Here is an 18,483-nt window from a genome sequence, read left to right on the forward strand (position 1 = left end):
GTCACGCGCAGTGCCGCTTGTTGATCGCGAGCAGGGGGCAGCCGGGCCAGAAATAGTTCAGCTCGGCCTGGTTCGGCTCACCTGGACCGGTGCTGCAAGTCAGGATAATTTAATTCAATTAAGTTCTATAAATAATAATAATAATGATTTAAAAAAAGAAAAGAAAAGAAAGAAATACAATGCTGACAGACGACAGAACAAATTAACCACCTACAGCTCAGTTATGTCCATTTGACCAAAGCACAACTGACAATAACATAATAATATAGTAGACTCAATTCTGGGTCAGTTTATACTTTTTTAATACTGCATTTATGTATTACATTCTACTTGCATCATTGGCATCTTATCTTTTACCTATCTATCTATCTATCTATCTATCTATCTATCTATCTATCTATCTATCTATCTATCTATCTATCTATCTATCCATCTATCCATCTATCCATCTATCCATCTATCCATCTATCTATCTATCTATCTATCTATCTATCCAACCATCAATCCCAATTAGATGGAGGCTGATGGTCAAAATCTAGCTCTTGATGCTATTTTGTGAACCAAACATAAGACCAGAATAGAAGTTACACAGAAAGAAAGAAAGATAACAAAGGTATTTGGATTTGGGCAGCTGGGACACCAAAAAAAAAAAAGAAGAAAAAAGCAACAACATAGATAAACTGTATTTTGACAGATTACTGATAATTACAGATATTCCACACTGATGAATGTTGTGAAACATCAAGGTATCCACTGTTTAATATATATATTTATATATATTTACAGAACCAATTCCTCTTTTTCTGTTAATTGTTAAAGATTGTATTTATTTTTCTAAATATATTTACTGTGCTAACTTTTGAAATGTTGGAAATTTAATGATGATTCTCATGCCTTCAATTTTATTTTACATTCTATATGCAAATACAGACATTTTTTGCACTTTTATTAATATGTTCACGTGTTTCAAAAACAGAAAAAAATCTCTAAAGTTAAAAGAAAAAAATCAGTAAAATTACACTTTTTCTTTACAGTGTATGCAGCCTTGGATAAGTTGTATGACCTACATGCATAATAATTAGATAAAATAGTACATTTAAAGTCATTTCGCCCTTTAAACTCTGTCATAAATAGGTCAGTCCTTATCAGCTGATTAGTTCCTGGTATAAGATCAATAAAACATTAAATCCTCCTTAAGATATTACCTATCTTTATAGAGCACCTGAGGTTTCCATACTCGGTTAAAATTGGAAATTTACATTAAATGTCCATTTGTTTTTTGTAAATTACTTAAGATAAATACTTCAGTGTGGGCATAGGTGTTTTGTTGGATGGAGAATGCATGTCCCCCTCGACATACAGAACACATGCGACAATAAAAACACACGGCACATTTAAAGAGTTTTCTGCCGTAAACAAAAAAAGGAGTGAATCCAGCCTAAATATGTGTTGACTCAGCAGGGATAATATGACATGGGAAGAGCTGATCTACAGGAAAACAAGTATTTGAAAGCATAATGCCTCAGAGCTTTCCTGCATTGTATTCCACTGTATTTTGAATCGTCACCTGGTGGCTTGTGTTTTCCTTTAAAACATTTCCACCATTAATTGAGACAGAAAAGGCACAAATTGGTGCATAAAAAATTCTCCAGAATGCAGGAAATGAAGTGCTTGATGCTCGGTCCCATATAAAACCTACACTAATCGGTCAGGGAAGGTGATGAAAACGATCATTAAATCTCAGATTCCTCCAGTAAAAATACAGAAAATAAACAAAGGAGATATTTTTGCAAAATTAAAAGTAATTATCAATTAGTTTGTGTTTAAAGATTTTTTTTCCTCCAACTTCAATAAGACACAAACTGAAATTTAGCCCACAATAGCTAAAATGCTAATGCTGCTGCTGCTAAACTCAAACTACTACTCATACTAACAAAAGGCTAATGACTAACTAGCATAGAAAAGAGCTCACCGTGTAAAATCGAAGATGATTCTGCAGAAAAAACATTGCAAAACAGTATAAAATAACATACAGACCAAGCCATTGTAATGCAAAATAACATTAAAAAAACAGAATAAGTATAAATGCCATTAAAGGTTAGAAAGGTTTAAAAAATAATAAAGGACACTCAAGGCAAAGCGTAGAAATCTTTTGCATTAAACTGCTTATAGACTGCAGTGTTCTTTTATGTTTAGTTTATCTGTATTCTGTAGGTGTGCGATCCTCGTTTCATGATTTATTTTTTTCATTTCGGAAAATCCATCAGACCATTTCCCTGCAGACACTTATTGTATAAATGAGTGTTTGATTTTAGATGTTAAATGGAGTACACGCTCATCTTCCTCCTGCAGGTCGCTGTCTGGTTTTGGCATCCATCCGTCCATTCTACGTTATTGAACGACAGGAGCTGGAAGAGCTCCAGTTGTTTCCAGCAAACATACACTGCTGCTGCTTTCCTGGTATACCAGTCCCCTCTTTTCCCAACAGTGGAGGGTGGTGGGAAGCAAAGGGTGTGTGTAGTATGTGTGCACTGGTTTGTGCTCAAATTGAAGATAGTGTTTGTGAAAGATGCAGACAGGGCTGTGCTTTGTTCTCGCTGTTCGAATGTTGTTGTGTCGTCCTTTGTCAGCAAGGTGGTGGTTGTAAAAGCAGGATTAATGCATCCTTTTAGTCACACCTTTAATGCACGGTAGCTCGTCATTTACTACTCCTGATCCTGTGCAGCTTCACTGTTTTAGAGTTCAGTAATACCATAACAGCAGAAACATGTGATTTGGCAAACAATTCTGATAATATAGTAAAAAAACAAAAAACAGAATCTATTATATGCCATATTTCAAAACTAACTAATCTCAAAAACTCAAAACTAACTCCTGAATTTCTACTAATAAACAAATCTGTGCCACACCACTGATATGTGCAATATTATTATTTCCACCCCCCCACAGGAATTTGGGCAATCTCACTCATACCTATGTACATATTTTGTATTTGTATTTTCTACTTATAATTTTTAAATGTTTGCATTATCCCCTTTGCTGCTATGACAATGCATATCCCCACTGTAGTTCCACTGCTTTTATTTACATGTTGACCCTGTCTCATCATTTTTTTAAGCATTTGGCACACCCTACTGGAATTTCTCAGCAAACACTTGTTTTGATGTGAGCTGGATTTCGAAGTCTGTTTGAGACTTCAAAAGCTCACGGTGCTTTGGCCACAGGGGCTGAGCACATAAACCAGAGCCATGGCACAGCGAGGATTTGTCCCCATTGAGCAATTCTGATCATTAGCAGGAAACAGAACTGTAGAAATATTTCGGCCGGTAAAGTCTTCGATGCCAGCTACAGTATGTCACAGATTAATGGTGTGCAACAGTTATGCTCTTAACAGATCTACAGGAATGTTACAACCATGTTCACCCCCTTTTATTTCTGCGTGTTCAGCTGTTGTTCACCGTGACTCATTGTGAGCACGTTAGCTTCTGTAAATAGTACAATTCACGCACTCTCAGTTCAGCAGACGTGCCAAAAAGGATGACAAAGACACTTCCTTTCCCGTATAATGTCAGATTAGTAGGAGATGCAAAAAAATGTGTCTGTTACAAAACCCTAACTCAAGGTCATTTTCAGTTCTCGGAAGTAAACTCAGCCATATTTGTGGGGTTATTTTACACCTATTAAAATGCAAATATGTCTTTTATATCTTGACATTTTCATATATTTAAAACCAGAGAGGTTTCATAACTTTTGCCTTGTGGAACAGAGCACACACACACACACACACACACACACACACACACACACAAAGGAACAAGTCACTGCTAGTGTTTCTGAGTGTATAACAGACAGCATTCAATGCACACATTTCGCAAAACACTGCGTTTATTGCGCCACAGAACATAAATCAGTATAACTTAAAAGTGTGGCGCGGCATGAAATGGAATGTAGGCCTTTTCTCTAATACGACTTATGTAAATCTCTGACAAAACCAAATTGCATAACTTTGCCCCAAAAGCTTCTTTGTTACCCCTTCATTATTTCCCCAGTAAAGGCCATGTCTGCCACCGGCCAGCCATAATTTGATTAATCCACCGAAAGGGTAGCCAGACGGTAAGAGCCTGCTCTGCTTCTCCTCCGCTCTACACAGGATATCTGATTTCTTTTTAAAGATTGTATTTAATGACATTTATATCTCTATATATCTTTACTTAATCTTACTTAATTTCTGTACTCATATGAATTGCCTGGCATTATTTTAATATTCATTTAATCAACTCATTGTTCCTATTGCTGGAAGAGAACATTATTGACCTGTAATTGTGTTATATTTTCAGCCTTGTTGTGGATCCTGCAGGGAGGGGGGCTGAACAGCTTGTGACGAGATGGAGACTTTAGTCTTTTTATTTTCTTTTTCTGCCCTTGGCGTCCTTTATGCCATGAACACCACCCCTGAGTTTCAAGAGTAAGTCCTAACATTTACTAATTTCTTATTAATTGTTACGTTCTTTCTATATTCTATGTATATCCAAACTTTTAAATGTCTGTTGAAGGGTGAAGCTGCAAATTACGGCTATAAAACCATGAGCTATATACAACAATATTAAACACCCACAACTATACTAACATTTATTAATGCGCAATCAAAAATTTGCATAGATTTGCAAGAATATGACCACAGATGATCCACAGTGAACAAACAGTATGTTTCACCACCACTAGAGGACTCTGTAAGCTTAAAACTCCTGGTTTATTTCAGTCTGTATTCACTGAAACTGTCTCATAAATCCTTGACCACATTGAACACTGCCAATTTATGAGATCCATTTTAAGAACGTACTTGCCAGTTGTGTAAAGTCTTTAAATGATTAAATCTGACATTTCTTGGAGGAGCAAAAGAGTGAATAGGAAGGCAATGTGAACAGAATTTGTAGACATAATCTGATATGATGCTGGAGATAATTACTTTTCGAAGCTGTGAGGGATAATTTTCGTATTCAAGGTTTATCTGTATTTCTTTTTGTCTGAATATTGGGACGGGCTGCTGCCTTTATGCCACACTTGATGGTTGCACACTGCAAAGGCTTTAGTTTGGACGAACAAAGCTTGTGGTGAAATACATGTTGCACTCCTCCCTCACACTTTTTTTTAATACTATAGTATATGTGGCAAAATATATATATATATATATATATATATATATATATGTGTGTGGTCATTGACAATCAATATAGACTGCACCGAAGAGTTTGATAAATTGCTCTTGACATACAGTATGCCTCGTGCTCTTCCACTCTGCAAACAAACTGTATTGTGTGCATAAATCTTCCTGTGCTGTTGAATTGGAGAGGTAGCAAGGGAGCCTGCCTTTGCTCTCGCAGCATTTGTTTTCCTCTCTGTGAGCACACATTGTGAGTTTTCTGAGGATGCAATGTTGTTTACGAGGAGATACCTTGAGCACATTAATCTTTTCCAGTGTGAGGCAGTGGTACCTTTGACCAGTAAACATGGAGGGCAGCGCTGAACTAACATGGCCTTACCTTGCTGCTTCCCACACCACTGTCTATGATTGATTAAAGCTTTGTAAAGCCGTGCTTTTAAGCCGCTATAGGCTCGCTGCCACTGCAGTATGAAAGGTGGAATATTGCAGACTGGGGAAGGAAAGTTTCTGTGATGTACAACCATCATTCTGTAACTTTGCCCAAGAGTGTGATAAAACGTGATCAGACCACTGAGCTAATTATAAGCTTTTAGCGACATTATCTATCCCAATACAAGCCTTTCACTACATGCATCACCCTACAAATGCAACAATAACAGATACGATCTTTCTGACAAGTGAATGTTGCACTGCAAGAGTTTTATCAGGAACGCAGAAGGAGAATTTTCTTGCCAAATGTCAGGAGCCCGTGAAGCCCCAGACTCATCAATATATTTTAAAAGCTCTGGGATTAAATATGAAGCTACTACTTGTACTTTGGAGATCAGTAAATTCAATGTGACACTATCATCTCCCCACGAATCTCCAGGCACACAAACACCAGCAGTGCTTTTGCTTTTTCTGGGTGCAGAGCATCTATCACAGAGATTTTTTCCCCCCTCGCACTTCTGCATTATTTCTCTCCGTGCTAACTGCGGGTGTTGCGTGATTATCACTCTCTCTGACTTCCCCATTCGTCATCATTTACTAATTTAGCAGTGGCGTAACTTCCATGGGAGAAACTAATTAGTAAGGAGAACGAAGCAGAAAATCAGAGAGAGATTGCTATCTAAAAATGCCAGCACTGGGATTCTGTGTAAAATATTGACAATGTGTTGTTATTTTTCTCCGATAACAGCTGAATCTCTCTGTCTCAACAGGCCTTATGTGATCCTGGAGATCGGCGTCGCTGTGTTGGTGGTCGTGTTTCTCTTCTACTTCCTCATCACTCGTGGCAACCCCCCTAAAGACATCTTATTCTTCGGTAATCAACACAAATATGCGCATTTCCCAACTTGCTGGCGATATATTTCCAAATATGGAGATTATGAGAGGTTAATGACTGCTATTCATTGTGCGGGAGCTGATTTCAACTCTCTGAAAAGGATTTCTAGAACTTTTACCAGCTGCTTACTGCGTCAGAGTGAAAACATGAATTGTGTTCGACGTGATTATGCTGGATACGTTAAAAGCTGCTTAGACTGATCAGGCTAAGGGGAAAGCTTAACAGGATTTTTCTAAGGCATGACTGACCCACACCCTCTGCAGACCAAGGACACTGACTGTACTTACCTTAACTTTTAGCTCTTCTTTTGAGTCCACGACTGACTTTAAACCTGCTAATATAGGCCGCAACTCCACAGTCACACTCTAACCTAATCTGGATAGGTTCAAGACATGTGTATTCCATTTGTTTGTGTGACAGGAGCGGCCCTCGCACCTTTCACACATGTTTTAATTAAGCTTTTCCTACAGAGACTTGCGCCATATTGTGTCCGGCTGCCTGTATCACTATCGGTCAAACTATGCTCCGTTTCTCGGCCAGGGATTCCCTGCAAACAGATCCCTGCAGCTGATGCCAGGGGCGATGCTAGTGGGACAGAAACAAGGTGATACATATCGGTAGCCGGTGCCCAAGGCAATGCTAGCGTTGGGTAGAAGAACCACAACAATGAGGGCAAAGGTGGCCGGCTCTGCTCAACGATAGAGAGCCATAATCCTCCCCTGCTATCTCACCTGTTAGATGTCAGAGATAAACCTGGTGGTCATGAGGATTACAGAGACACACGGAAGGGCCCAAACATGTGTGTGCGCATGTAATATGTGAAGGACAGACAGGGAATGAGTGGTTTAAGCAAGACTGCGATTCTCTTTATAACATTCCACGTAGTAAATCCCTGTAATGGCTTTTTACGACTGTTCCCCAGAAGCAGGTTTTCACTGTAAATTGTTGATGCAGACATCTATGCTTTTCTCCCCCAACTTCTAAAATTCATAGACAAGAAAATGCTCCTTTTATGGATGCTCTGTTTCGGTTCATCCCAGTGGTGTTTGATAAGACTGCTATCCAGGAAGAATATGCAAGAATTTCCTAGATAAATAAAAGTTGCAATACAACTCTGCAAAAATACTTTGCTACAAACAAAATTCATGCATTGAAAGGTATAGAATTACTGCCAGGAAGGTTTTATTTAAAATAAAAATATTCACAAGATGGAATTATTACTTTCAATGTAATGTTTTATTGTTATATATGGTATATTATTGGAATATATTTATTTATATATTAACACTTAGGAAGCATTTTAATGGCTTACAGCAGCTACAAAGTAAACATGTTTTATATGTAAAATTTAAATATCTAAAATACCTAAATGAAATATTTGGAAATCCATCCATCCATCCATTATCTATACACTGCTTAATAGTCACTAGGGTTGCGGGGGGCTGGAGCCTATCCCAGCTGACTCAGGGTGAAGGCAGGAAACACCCTGGACAGGTCACCAGTCTATCACAGGGCTACACTTAGAGACAGACAACCAAGCACACTCACATTCACACCTACGGACAATTTAGAATCACCAATTAACCTCGACATGTTTTTGGACTGTGTGGGAGGAAGCCAGAGAACCCGGAGAGAACCCACGCTGCCCGGGTGTCCTCACCAGGACACGACCCGGCAACCTTCTAGCTGCAAGGCAACGGTGCTAACCACCGAGCCACCTTTCAGCCCACATTTGGAAATACTAATGGAAAATAAAAAAGTATGTTGAACTTACACTGATGGAAACTACATGACTGATGATATCAATATCAATATACTGTTGTCATATAAACAGCAATTGAAAGTGACAGTGCAGTCCTCATCTGTGCAAAAGTACAGTAAAGAGAATTTATAGATACCATGTAAAAGGCGTCTATATAAAAAACAATAATAACAAAGACTTTAAACATGAACCACACACACACAATGCAGTCCACTGTAATTGTACTAAAAGCATAAAAACATATTGCATTAAAAGTAGATTTCAAATGTAAGATCCAGGACAAGGTGCGTCCATTATGTTGTATTTATAGAGTCATTCTGTGCATATTTAACGTCCTGTTTAATGTCCCATTCGGTGTGTACAACTCTAACCATGCGTGAGGGGTCTAATGCCACACGCTGAGGCTGCCATCACGAATGCATGGGGTGCATTTGATACCTGCATTAATGAGTCCAAACCAATTTCTTCCAGTTGTCAACAGTCCAGTGGGCAGGAACCTTCAGCGGTTTACTTTGGGCAGAAGAGGCACTGCGTGTGCCCCCAAGTCAGCTGTTCCACTGTCTAGTAACGCCTGGGCTGCTGAAGGGCAGCTTGTTGCCATGCTCTGTGCCATCCAGTGTCTCTCCTGAAAATCATGCTGATGCTCAGTGGCATCCACAATCACACCCTTTCCAAGTCTATTAGATCACACCTAAAGTCCATTCTTTAGTAATCCAGCCACATGAAGAGAAAGTCTGGACATCCGGAGAGGGAGTTTCTGGTGTCTCCTATTTACTATACTGGTGCTATGAAGTGGCACATATAGTATGAAGGGCACATTGTTTCGGCTAATTTACTGATGGACTGTAGGTCTTAAGTAGCATTTTTTTATTGCAATTTTTCGGAAATACCTTGCAGGAAGTACAATATTTGATAAATGACTCTACAGCAGCCGTGTAACCAGTGTGGTCAGGAGGGTTTTAGTTTACACTGTTCATAAGGGCCACATGCCACTCATGCTTTCGTGCAGCTCCACAGTTAAATTCAGTCTGCTGGACGAGGTCTTTCAGCTCTGCTGCGCTCTTAACCTGTGGATAGATTAAGGCCGTTCACCACGGACTTGATTTAAGTATGCCTCCAGTCTAACTCACTGCTCAAGACTTAATTTTCTCCCCATGCTGTCCCATAAATCAATGACTAGCCAGTTGAAGGAAAATATTTTCAGCCTGGCAGCAGTGAATAAAAGTGCCTGAAAGAGGCAGACCGACTGATGGTTTCTTGCTAATATACTGCAGTTACTCTAAATGTCCTAAAATTAACATTTTCTTTCCTTCACAGTTTTTGCTGAATTTTCTTTTACTTGTGTCATTGACCTGACGAGTGCCTTGGAATATGATGGCATCATTTCTGGCTTTATGGAATTCTACCAGAAGACAGTAGGTGTCTCATCCTCACAAATTACTGATGACTGTGACACTAACCCAGCTAGATTTCTAGTATTTCTGAAAATGTTCTAGTGATGTTGTTTGTGGGAAGTTTTGTTTCTAGTTTCCAGAATGTTCTTCTTTAAGGCAGGACTGAGTTCTCTAAAGGGACTCTTCTGAATGTTGCATTGAGAACGTCCTTTCTCTGTTATCATGTAACATTGTGAGAACATATTATGGAAGAATGTTTTACAGTCCTCAAAATATTGCAGGCAAAATGTTCCGCCTTTGTCAATATATCATATTACAGTAATGTTTTAGAAAAACAAAAAAAAAAAACAGTCCGTCATCTGAAGCCTTAACATGTCTAATGTTGTTTTGGGAATGTTCTTTATTTGTTATCACGCAACATAATCTGACAACATCCTCCACACATCCTTTGAATTGAACTTTGCACTTAAAACATCACGTCTTAATTAACTTTTAACGTTATATGAAATTACATAAGAAATATCCTAAAAACATTCTTTGAGCATTAAATGAAAATGTTTTTTTTTTAATGTATTACCTGGAATTTGTGGGTAATGTTAGCCAACATCGTGAAAACCTTTTCTCGCTTGCTGGAAAGTCAAGATTGTACGAGCAACAGTGGAGAAAGTTCTACTCTAATGTTATCAAGCTAAACACGTTGAATACAAACTGACTTCATTGTTGAGCAAAATCTACTTGGACTCATTTTATATGGTTTCTAAGTTTTTGTACCTTGCGTTTGTGTATGTGTGTGTGATGATACAGTATATTATCAGGGGACTTTTAGCTTTGTTGCCAGCCATGTTAGGCAAATGTGTGTCATTACTGTACTATATGTATTCATAAAGTGTCTGTGTTTCAGGGAGAACCCTACCTGGGAACAGCATACGCCATCATGATGTGCTACTGGGATGGAATAGCTCACTTTATCATGTACCTGGTGATGATCAGCAAGATAACTGACAGGTCGGTGAAGTCAGTCCAAGTCACGTCATGCTCGTCTAACTTGCTCTACATCGCCTGTGTCAAAATACCACATAGAGATTTACAGTTCCCTTTCCAAAGCAGCAAACAAACAAACATCAGGCCATGTGAGCTGAATGTAGCAGGAATAAATTTCAGTCCAAAGATGAAAATTTTCTGCAGCTTCAGTCTGATTACTATTCTTGCATTTGAACTACTCTGAAAGAAATATCAGTTGAGCAAAATGAAGTGTTTCACCTCTGAGATTCATGAAGTGCATTTGTCACATAAAACCCACACAATAGCCTGAATAAAGCTGTGTTTTTTAAGAAAAAGAAAAAAAAAAAAGACAGCCTCCTCTAGAGCGAGTTAGTCATAAAGCGCAGTCAGCAGGTTCAAGAGTTCAGAGCGAGCGCTGCCTTGGGACGCTCGCTATCATGGAAATTAAATCCTCTTTTAAACAATATCAGCCTTTTTTTTTACAAGCTGAGAAATTTGTATGGAATGGAATTTGTGTTCTGTGTGGGACAGATGTGGAAGGAGGTCAACATTTATTTTAGCTAACCAGCAGCTTGAATTTGATCATATTACTTTCTATCTCAACTGACATCTTGTTGTTTTTTTTTTTGTCTCTCTCCAAGGAAAGCCTACCGTACGCTGGGCTTGTTCTGGGCCGGCTCTTTGTGCGCCAATATGAGTGTGTTTATTGCTGGAATAGTGGCAGGTGAGCCTCATCTTCAATCCCCCTTTCAACGGTCCCATGATGACAGGCTTTAATCAAGTGAACATCTGCCCTGCCGTGTAGCATCAGTGTCACAGTTCAGCCTGCCAACAGAACACACTCGCGCCCCGTGTTCCGCCTGCCGCCGCAACCCACAGAACAAAGCAGAAAGCAGACTTTAAGCATCTGTTGTTGGCATTTCAAACCGCATACATATGTGTCACGAGATCAAACCCGTCTGCAGGCAATGTGTTGTTCTCTCTGTTGTGTCATCACAGACATACTGCACTGTATGCTTTTGCCTCAAGTGTCCCACAGAGGTTTTAATAGGAAGTTTAATTACCGACTTACGCTCGGATGTTTGCAGTGAGTGTCTGTGCGGTGGAGTGCGAGCTGATAAAAGTGTCATTCTTTCTCTGTCTGGAAGGTAAATACGGGTCAGAGATCCGTCCAGCCTTCTGGCTCAATTTTCTCTTTCTTTTGATGCCTGTGTGGGGAGCTATCTCACTGTTCACGAGGCCCAAGGACAGACCACTAATCGGTGGATATAATGTAAGTCTAACGCATGAGTGATCAGACCTTGATATGAATGTGTGAAAGATTTAGAGGTGCAGTGTTTGCAGAATGTGTTTAATCTGCGTAATATACGTTCCAGTCTATATAAATGTGATCCAGAACAGGAAAGATGAGCTAATGTTTACATTGCTGTAGGCAGTGTCATAGTAGAAATTTGTGGGGTGCTCTCCTAAATCTAAGACACCATTAGCGTTTGTTTGCAGGCACAGGCTACAGTGATTTAATACATTTTATTATGATATGTCCGCTACTTTCTTTTTCAGTCACATTATCCGGTGTAAGTCAGTCTGAAGGGTAATAATATAGAGATGGATGTATCCCAAGCACACAATTAATGTATGGATTGGACAGCTGTTATGTTGTTAACCGTGGTTTAGTGGTCCATCCAACCATTTCCTTCTGCTCATCTGGGATTGAGGTGGCCAGACTTCTCTCTCCAGAGCAACATTTTCCAGTTTCCATCCTGAGAGAACCACAGTTCTTAGGCCAGATGAGATATATAAACCCTAGGTCTACCACAGGGTGCCTGGAAACCCTCCAATGGAAGACACTGGGAGACATCCTGATGGTTGTAAAGGAGCAGAAACTCCTACCTCCTCCTCCAAGCTCCTCCTGTTTCTAATGCTGAGTCCAGAAACCCTAAAGATTGACCTAATTTCTGCAGCTTGTACCTGCTGTTTACTACACAGAGCTCCTGACCGTAGGTGAGGGTTGGAACGTGGACTGACTAGTATATCGAGAACCAGCTGAGCTCCATCTTTACCACGACGCTGCTGACGCTGCACAATCCATCTGTCCCAGTCCATTTTCCCATCACTAGCGAACAAGATCCCAAGAAATTTAAACTCCATTGTTTGGGGCAACAACACCAAGGGAGCAATCCACCAGTTCTGGCTGAGAACTATGGTGTTAGACTTGGAGGTGCTGACCCTCATCCCTGCCACTTCACACTTGGCTGCAACCTGCCCCCCCAGTGTGTGCTGAAGGTCACAATTTAATGAAGCCAACAGAAGCACATCTGCATAAAGCAAAGGTGTGACTCTGAGGTTCCTAAACGAGACGCCCTCCTCACCCCACCTCCTGTCCATTAGTATCACAAACAGGATCAGACACAAGGAGCAACTGTGGGGGAGTCCAACACCTACTGAAAATGTGTTTGAGTGGTTTTTAATTCAGCCATAAACTTCTGCAGTCTTATTTGAGTTTTTCAACCAAAAAGTTTTGACAGCAGACACAAAGTGAGAAAGTAGCAGGTGAACATAGTGGAGCATTTAGCTGCTAATGAGACAGATATCTCCTGCAGCACACTCGAGGTAAAGGAAAAGTGAATATTGGACTTACATTTGTCAGGTTAATGCTGCATTAAATTAAAAAGCTGCAATGTGTCAGTGCTGTGTGTCTGTTTCTGGTTCACTCAAGTGGCCACATGATTAGTAAATGCAGATTTAACGAATATGGAAACCTGGAAAGAAAAGCCTCATTCCCACGTTTGTTCATTCCACAATGAAACCTTGACTAACCAGCTCTGTGCTGTACCTCATGTTGATATCTCACCACAGGCTCAGCAAGCTCAGAGCATGAAGCTGATCTGGCGTCCCTTGGACCTGATCCTGGTAGTGCTCCTGTTGGCTTCCATGGCCTTCACCATCCTCAGAGGCTTGGTGAGTATATCACACTCACAGTGTTTTATGGACAAAGTTCCAGGGAGGGCTTAAAAAGTATATTTAAAAATCATATAGGCTGAAAGGCTGGACCTGCAGAATAGTTTGATGGCTGCTGTCGAGGATGCATTAAACTTAGCCATATGGAAATGATATATGTTTATCGTCTAAAATAAGTTTTTATTTTTGAGAAACACTACTATTCACTTTTATACCCTGAGTTGGATGATACTGCTCTCATATTCCTGCTGTAAAATAAGCTTACTGGATGCTGGAGGCAGGTTCCTGTTTATCGTCCAAACATAAAAGTTGTATCTCATGTGACTCTCAGCAAGACAGCAAATAAACATATTTCCCAGTGTGACAAGGGCAGGGAGATGTTCCAGTCTATGGTAATGTGTGGTGGTAGTTTGTCATGTTGTCATGTTGAACTGCGAAGAACTGCTCTACGTTGTGTTTCTGTTATTTTGTCCACTCTCTGCAGGTGGCTCTGGACTCCCCACTTGAAGCCTGTTCCATATACCTGAGGCAATATGAACCCTACCTGAAGGATCCTGTGGGCTACCCCAGAGTCATGGTGAGCCTTTATTTTCCTCTTTCAGTCTCCACAGACTGAGGAAAGTCTCCGGTTCGGTGTCTGCTGCTGCTACCTAAAAACTCCTCTCCAGTCTGTTTTGAATAACAAGCCACATAATGGACCTCTGCTTTCATGGATATCACTTTGAGCGTGCTGGAAGCTTGCCCTTATCTCCTCAACTCTTTGAGCTTGCAGCTGATTACAGAGTCATTTCTCATCATTACAGCAACAATGAGCGTGGGTTGAGAGGCCAGCGCATCTTTGTCTCCCTCTTTCATTTGCTTAAGATGGATAACAGATTATTACCGTGACTGGCACTTGGTTTTGCTTCCCTTTTTATTTTCTCCCCGTGACCCTACGCGGCTGTGGGTTTTGTTGTGTTTTGTTGGGCGAACATGGCTCTGTCAATAGGTTATCCAAAGACCTTGTCGGGGCTGCAGTCCAGGCACAATTGTGAGTCATTGATCAGACAGACGAACCGCATGCTGAGAACTTGATAAGCTAATCCCTCGCCCAAAGCCCCCCATCAGCATCTCACTGGGCGAGAGGTGGGTGTGTGCGCAGCATGTGAAAGTATGTCTCGGTACTCAATGTTTGCAAATTGGTGTGTATGTACGTGTGGGTGCGAAGAAATGAAATGAACTTTGGTTTGTTGCACAACGTTGCGCAGCTTCTGCACCCGCCGACCTCCTCATTCACTGATGATGATGAACGATATGTGACAGATTACCCCGACAGCACTAAAAAGACATTTCAACAAAAGACTGAAGGGCATATATGATTGGCTTTCAGGCCCTGAGCTGAACTCATTAGAATTCATCTGGACCTCAGACCGAGAATGAAAAGAAACCGTTCTCTGGTATAATTTGAGGGGGTTTTATAAAGTGGGAAACTGGCTTTCATGCACCAAATATTTTAAGTTGAAGGTCAAGACAGTCTCCATAATGACCCTTGTGTGGAAGTGGTAATTTGTGCTGAGGGTGCAAATTTATGTTGGAGAGAGTGCCGAGCCGGGAAGCTGCACGATTCTACAGTGTTGTACTTAAAAACCATTTAGAAAGGCTTCATTTTAATGGCTAATTTTACTTCTTTATACTTTAGCAGAGGATAATGTACTTTTTACTCTTCTACATTACTAAGTGTATATAGTTAAACAGCACCAGATTAAGGCGATGCCATAGATTCAATCCTCTAGAAGGAACAAAGCTGAGTACTTTTGATGCTTATCTACATTCTACTTGTGATACTTGTTGTGTTTTGCTTTATTTTAATGGCAAACTCCAGATATTTTCCCATTCTGGTGGTGCTACTTTTATGCAGCACATTAAAAAGTGTCTCTGTGCTTGTATTTTGAGCTTTAAGCAGCCCTTTTCTGTATTCAGTGCGAGTAAGGTGAAGTGTGTTGTGGGCCAGAGGAGAATGAGGATGTACTGTATTAATTGTCTGCCGGAGTGTTGGTCAGGGCTCAACAACAACATCGACTGACAGTGATGGAGGTGTCTTTTAGCGCTGTTAGGCACTAAATGCAGAGCCACATACACTATATTATACACCCACAACTCGTCCACTGTATGTCACTATGGAAACACAGAACTCTTGTGCAATGTAAAATACACTTCCAGATTAAACTGCGAAGAAAGAACTACATTTTCAGTTTTGCTATGATATTAATAGTGTTGCATTTGTTGTTTTCTAGATGCTGCACTTGTTCTTTTATGGACTGCCCCTGCTGGGTGCGTTTGTTTACGGTCTCCTCAAACCCGGGTGCACGTGGATGTCGGACTGGACGATGTTCTTCGCTGGAGCCGTGATCCAGGTACCGTACAGTCAACGAATGAAACTGGCTCCGAATACATAGTTTAGTTGTTGCATACTGAAGCGAGTTGCCCCACCGGTTTGTAGCACTGCATTAATTTCCTGTGAAAATTGCTGCCTCGGATTGATTAAAGTTTCCATCTGTGGTTTATGTTTAGTAGAAAGAGGTCTGACACGTGTCACTGCAATTAACTCCTTGTAGTGAGCTTTCATCCTGTTCATAATGACCTGGACCACATTCATGCTTTGAAGCATTTTCTCTGTGATAAACAAGCTTGTGGTGCTTTTCTTTCTGTATTGATCTGACAGAGAGATTGGAAGCACGAGGAGAGAAACTCTATGATTAAAGCCTTGTTTCACTGCATATGAGGTTGCAGACTCCCCATCTTCTAAGTAGCCAGCTCCTTAGGTCTGTACACATCCTGTGCAGTGGTTTATCTTTCCTTGTTAAGAGCTTTTTCTGTACGAGAGTTGGGATTAGTAGACTAATAACTGTGAAAAAAAAAAAAGACTCAAAGTAACCTTTCAAGTTTTTCCTCTGGAGAGTTTGCGGAAAGAAGCATCAAATGGGCTGTCATCAGTGTGAACACAGACACTACAGAGAAAGATACTAGTGGAAGCGTCAGCGCTGATACGTGCAGTATACAGTACTTCTTCAGTCATCAGTCTAATCTCTACCTTGTTCTCCTTCCAGTGCCAGTGGGCCCACATTGGGGGGTCCCTCCACTCTCGTACCACGGCTCCGTTTCGCATCCCAAATGATGCCTTCTGGTCGGTGCTGGCAGCTAACTTGCTCTATGCAGCCACTCCCATTATGGTGGCGCTGCGGGTTCACAACGACCCCTATTTCTTCCTGAAGATCGCTCCCTTTCCCGGGCAGACAGGTTTGCCCAACAGTGAGGAGAAAGATACCAAGTATAAAGAGAAATGATCATTCTTAATCTTCTCTTACCTTTGGAGTTAACTGCTAAACTAATGAGTAAAGAGCTGTTTTATTTCAAATGCCTTGTTTTAAAATGCCAAAATACAAGACTATTTTGCTCAACGTCTTTGGATTTTGTCATTTTTTTAAATTGTTTGCTTCCAACACTTTAATTACTTACGCCATGCATAAACAGTGACACAATTAATTGGTCGGTGGGGTTGTTATGTATAGTAATGTCTTAAGCCATGCCAGGAAGATGACTGCATGCATGGCAAGGTCAGCCTGTCGATAGCCAATTAGTCTCGTGGTCCATAATGAATTTTGACCCGGACATTTGTAGTAGCCCAAGGAAGAATCCTATTGATTTTGGTGATCCACTGATTTTTTGTTTAGTGCCACTATGAGGTTGTCATTATTGGTTTTTAGTAAAATATTTCATAACTATCGGATAGAGTGCCATGAAATTTGGTTGAGACGTTTGTGATGCCCCCAGTGATTCCCCAACATTTCCTCTTGTGCCACTGTGAGGTTTGACATATTTAGCATCCAGTGAAATGTCCTGACAGCTACTGAATGAATGTTCATGAAATCTGGTGCAGATATGTGTGATATCAAGAGAATAAATCTTAATAACTGACATTATTCTGATGTTTCAGCTAATGCCAAATTCAGGCAAAAGTTTTCACTTTTTCAGTGCATATCTCAATATGTAGTCAGTAAAATGGCACAAAACCTGGCACAGATATCCCCAGAGAATGAGGCTTAAAATCACTGGAAACAATATGAGTTTTCCTCTAGAGCAGCAATGAGATTGACATTTGTTATTTTGAGTGAAATGCCTCAGTAGCTACATGTGTTGGATGGACTCCTGTGAATTTGTAACAGACATAAATGTTCCCATTTAGGATGAATTGCAATAACTTTGTGATCCCCGAGTTTTCATCTAGTGTCCAATATTTTGGTTTATGATAGTAGACTGTAAAACATGGATGTTACCTCAGTGTCTGAAAAGAGAAGTCAACGCAAAAGTGCCTTAAACGTGCATTTCCCCAAATGACCAGCAGGGGGCGACTCCTCTGGTTGCATAAAAAAATCTCCGATTGTATGAGAAAATGGCAAAACATCTCCCTGGATTTGTTAACTCAGGAAGGGTTGTCCTAGTGCGTTCACAGGCTCAATAAATAGTTTCAAGTCTGCTTCAATACATTGGGATGTTCATTTAGTAAATTATGGTCCCATTTAGTGTAAACAGATGATAAAGCAGCGTATGCTTAGTGCCCATGATGTCAGATCCATCCTTTATTCATCAGTTCTGGCTCCAAGAAAACAAGATGTAAATTTCAAAATGAAGGCTTCAAAACAGCAATCTTCAAACCTGTGGATGATGTCAGTTATTGACATTCCCATCAGCCTCAGCTGCCCTAATGCTGATTAGCCAATATTAAAATGCTAACAGGCTAAATTACAATGGTAGACATGGTAAACACACCTGCCAAGGACTGACATGTCTTATTCTTTCTTCATTATTCACGGAACCTGTTCGCTGTTCCTTTCAGCACCTGGGT

General features: G+C 40.4%; 1 protein-coding gene across 1 annotated transcript; it reads left to right on the plus strand.

The window, feature by feature from the left end:
* Positions 1–4,385: 4,385 nt before the first annotated feature.
* tm6sf2b (transmembrane 6 superfamily member 2b) lies at positions 4,386–16,929 on the plus strand. Its single transcript, XM_008300170.1, has 10 exons — positions 4,386–4,465; positions 6,361–6,464; positions 9,565–9,662; positions 10,543–10,646; positions 11,285–11,367; positions 11,792–11,916; positions 13,500–13,601; positions 14,086–14,178; positions 15,875–15,994; positions 16,688–16,929. Exons 1-10 carry the CDS (start codon positions 4,386–4,388, stop codon positions 16,922–16,924), a joined length of 1,146 nt encoding a protein of 381 aa, XP_008298392.1. The 3' UTR covers positions 16,925–16,929.
* The last annotated feature ends 1,554 nt before the right edge of the window (positions 16,930–18,483 follow it).

This window comes from Stegastes partitus, unplaced genomic scaffold (assembly GCF_000690725.1).
Source record: "Stegastes partitus isolate 25-593 unplaced genomic scaffold, Stegastes_partitus-1.0.2 Scaffold33, whole genome shotgun sequence".
Taxonomy (NCBI): Eukaryota; Metazoa; Chordata; class Actinopteri; family Pomacentridae; genus Stegastes; species Stegastes partitus.

Coding starts and splice junctions, on each gene's coding strand:
- tm6sf2b (XM_008300170.1), top strand. CDS start 4,386: ATGGAGACTTTAGTCTTTTTATTTTCTTTTTCTGCCCTTGGCGTCCTT. Junction 11,368..11,791: donor TATTGCTGGAATAGTGGCAG/GTGAGCCTCATC, acceptor TCTGTCTGGAAG/GTAAATACGGGTCAGAGATC. Junction 13,602..14,085: donor TCACCATCCTCAGAGGCTTG/GTGAGTATATCA, acceptor CACTCTCTGCAG/GTGGCTCTGGACTCCCCACT.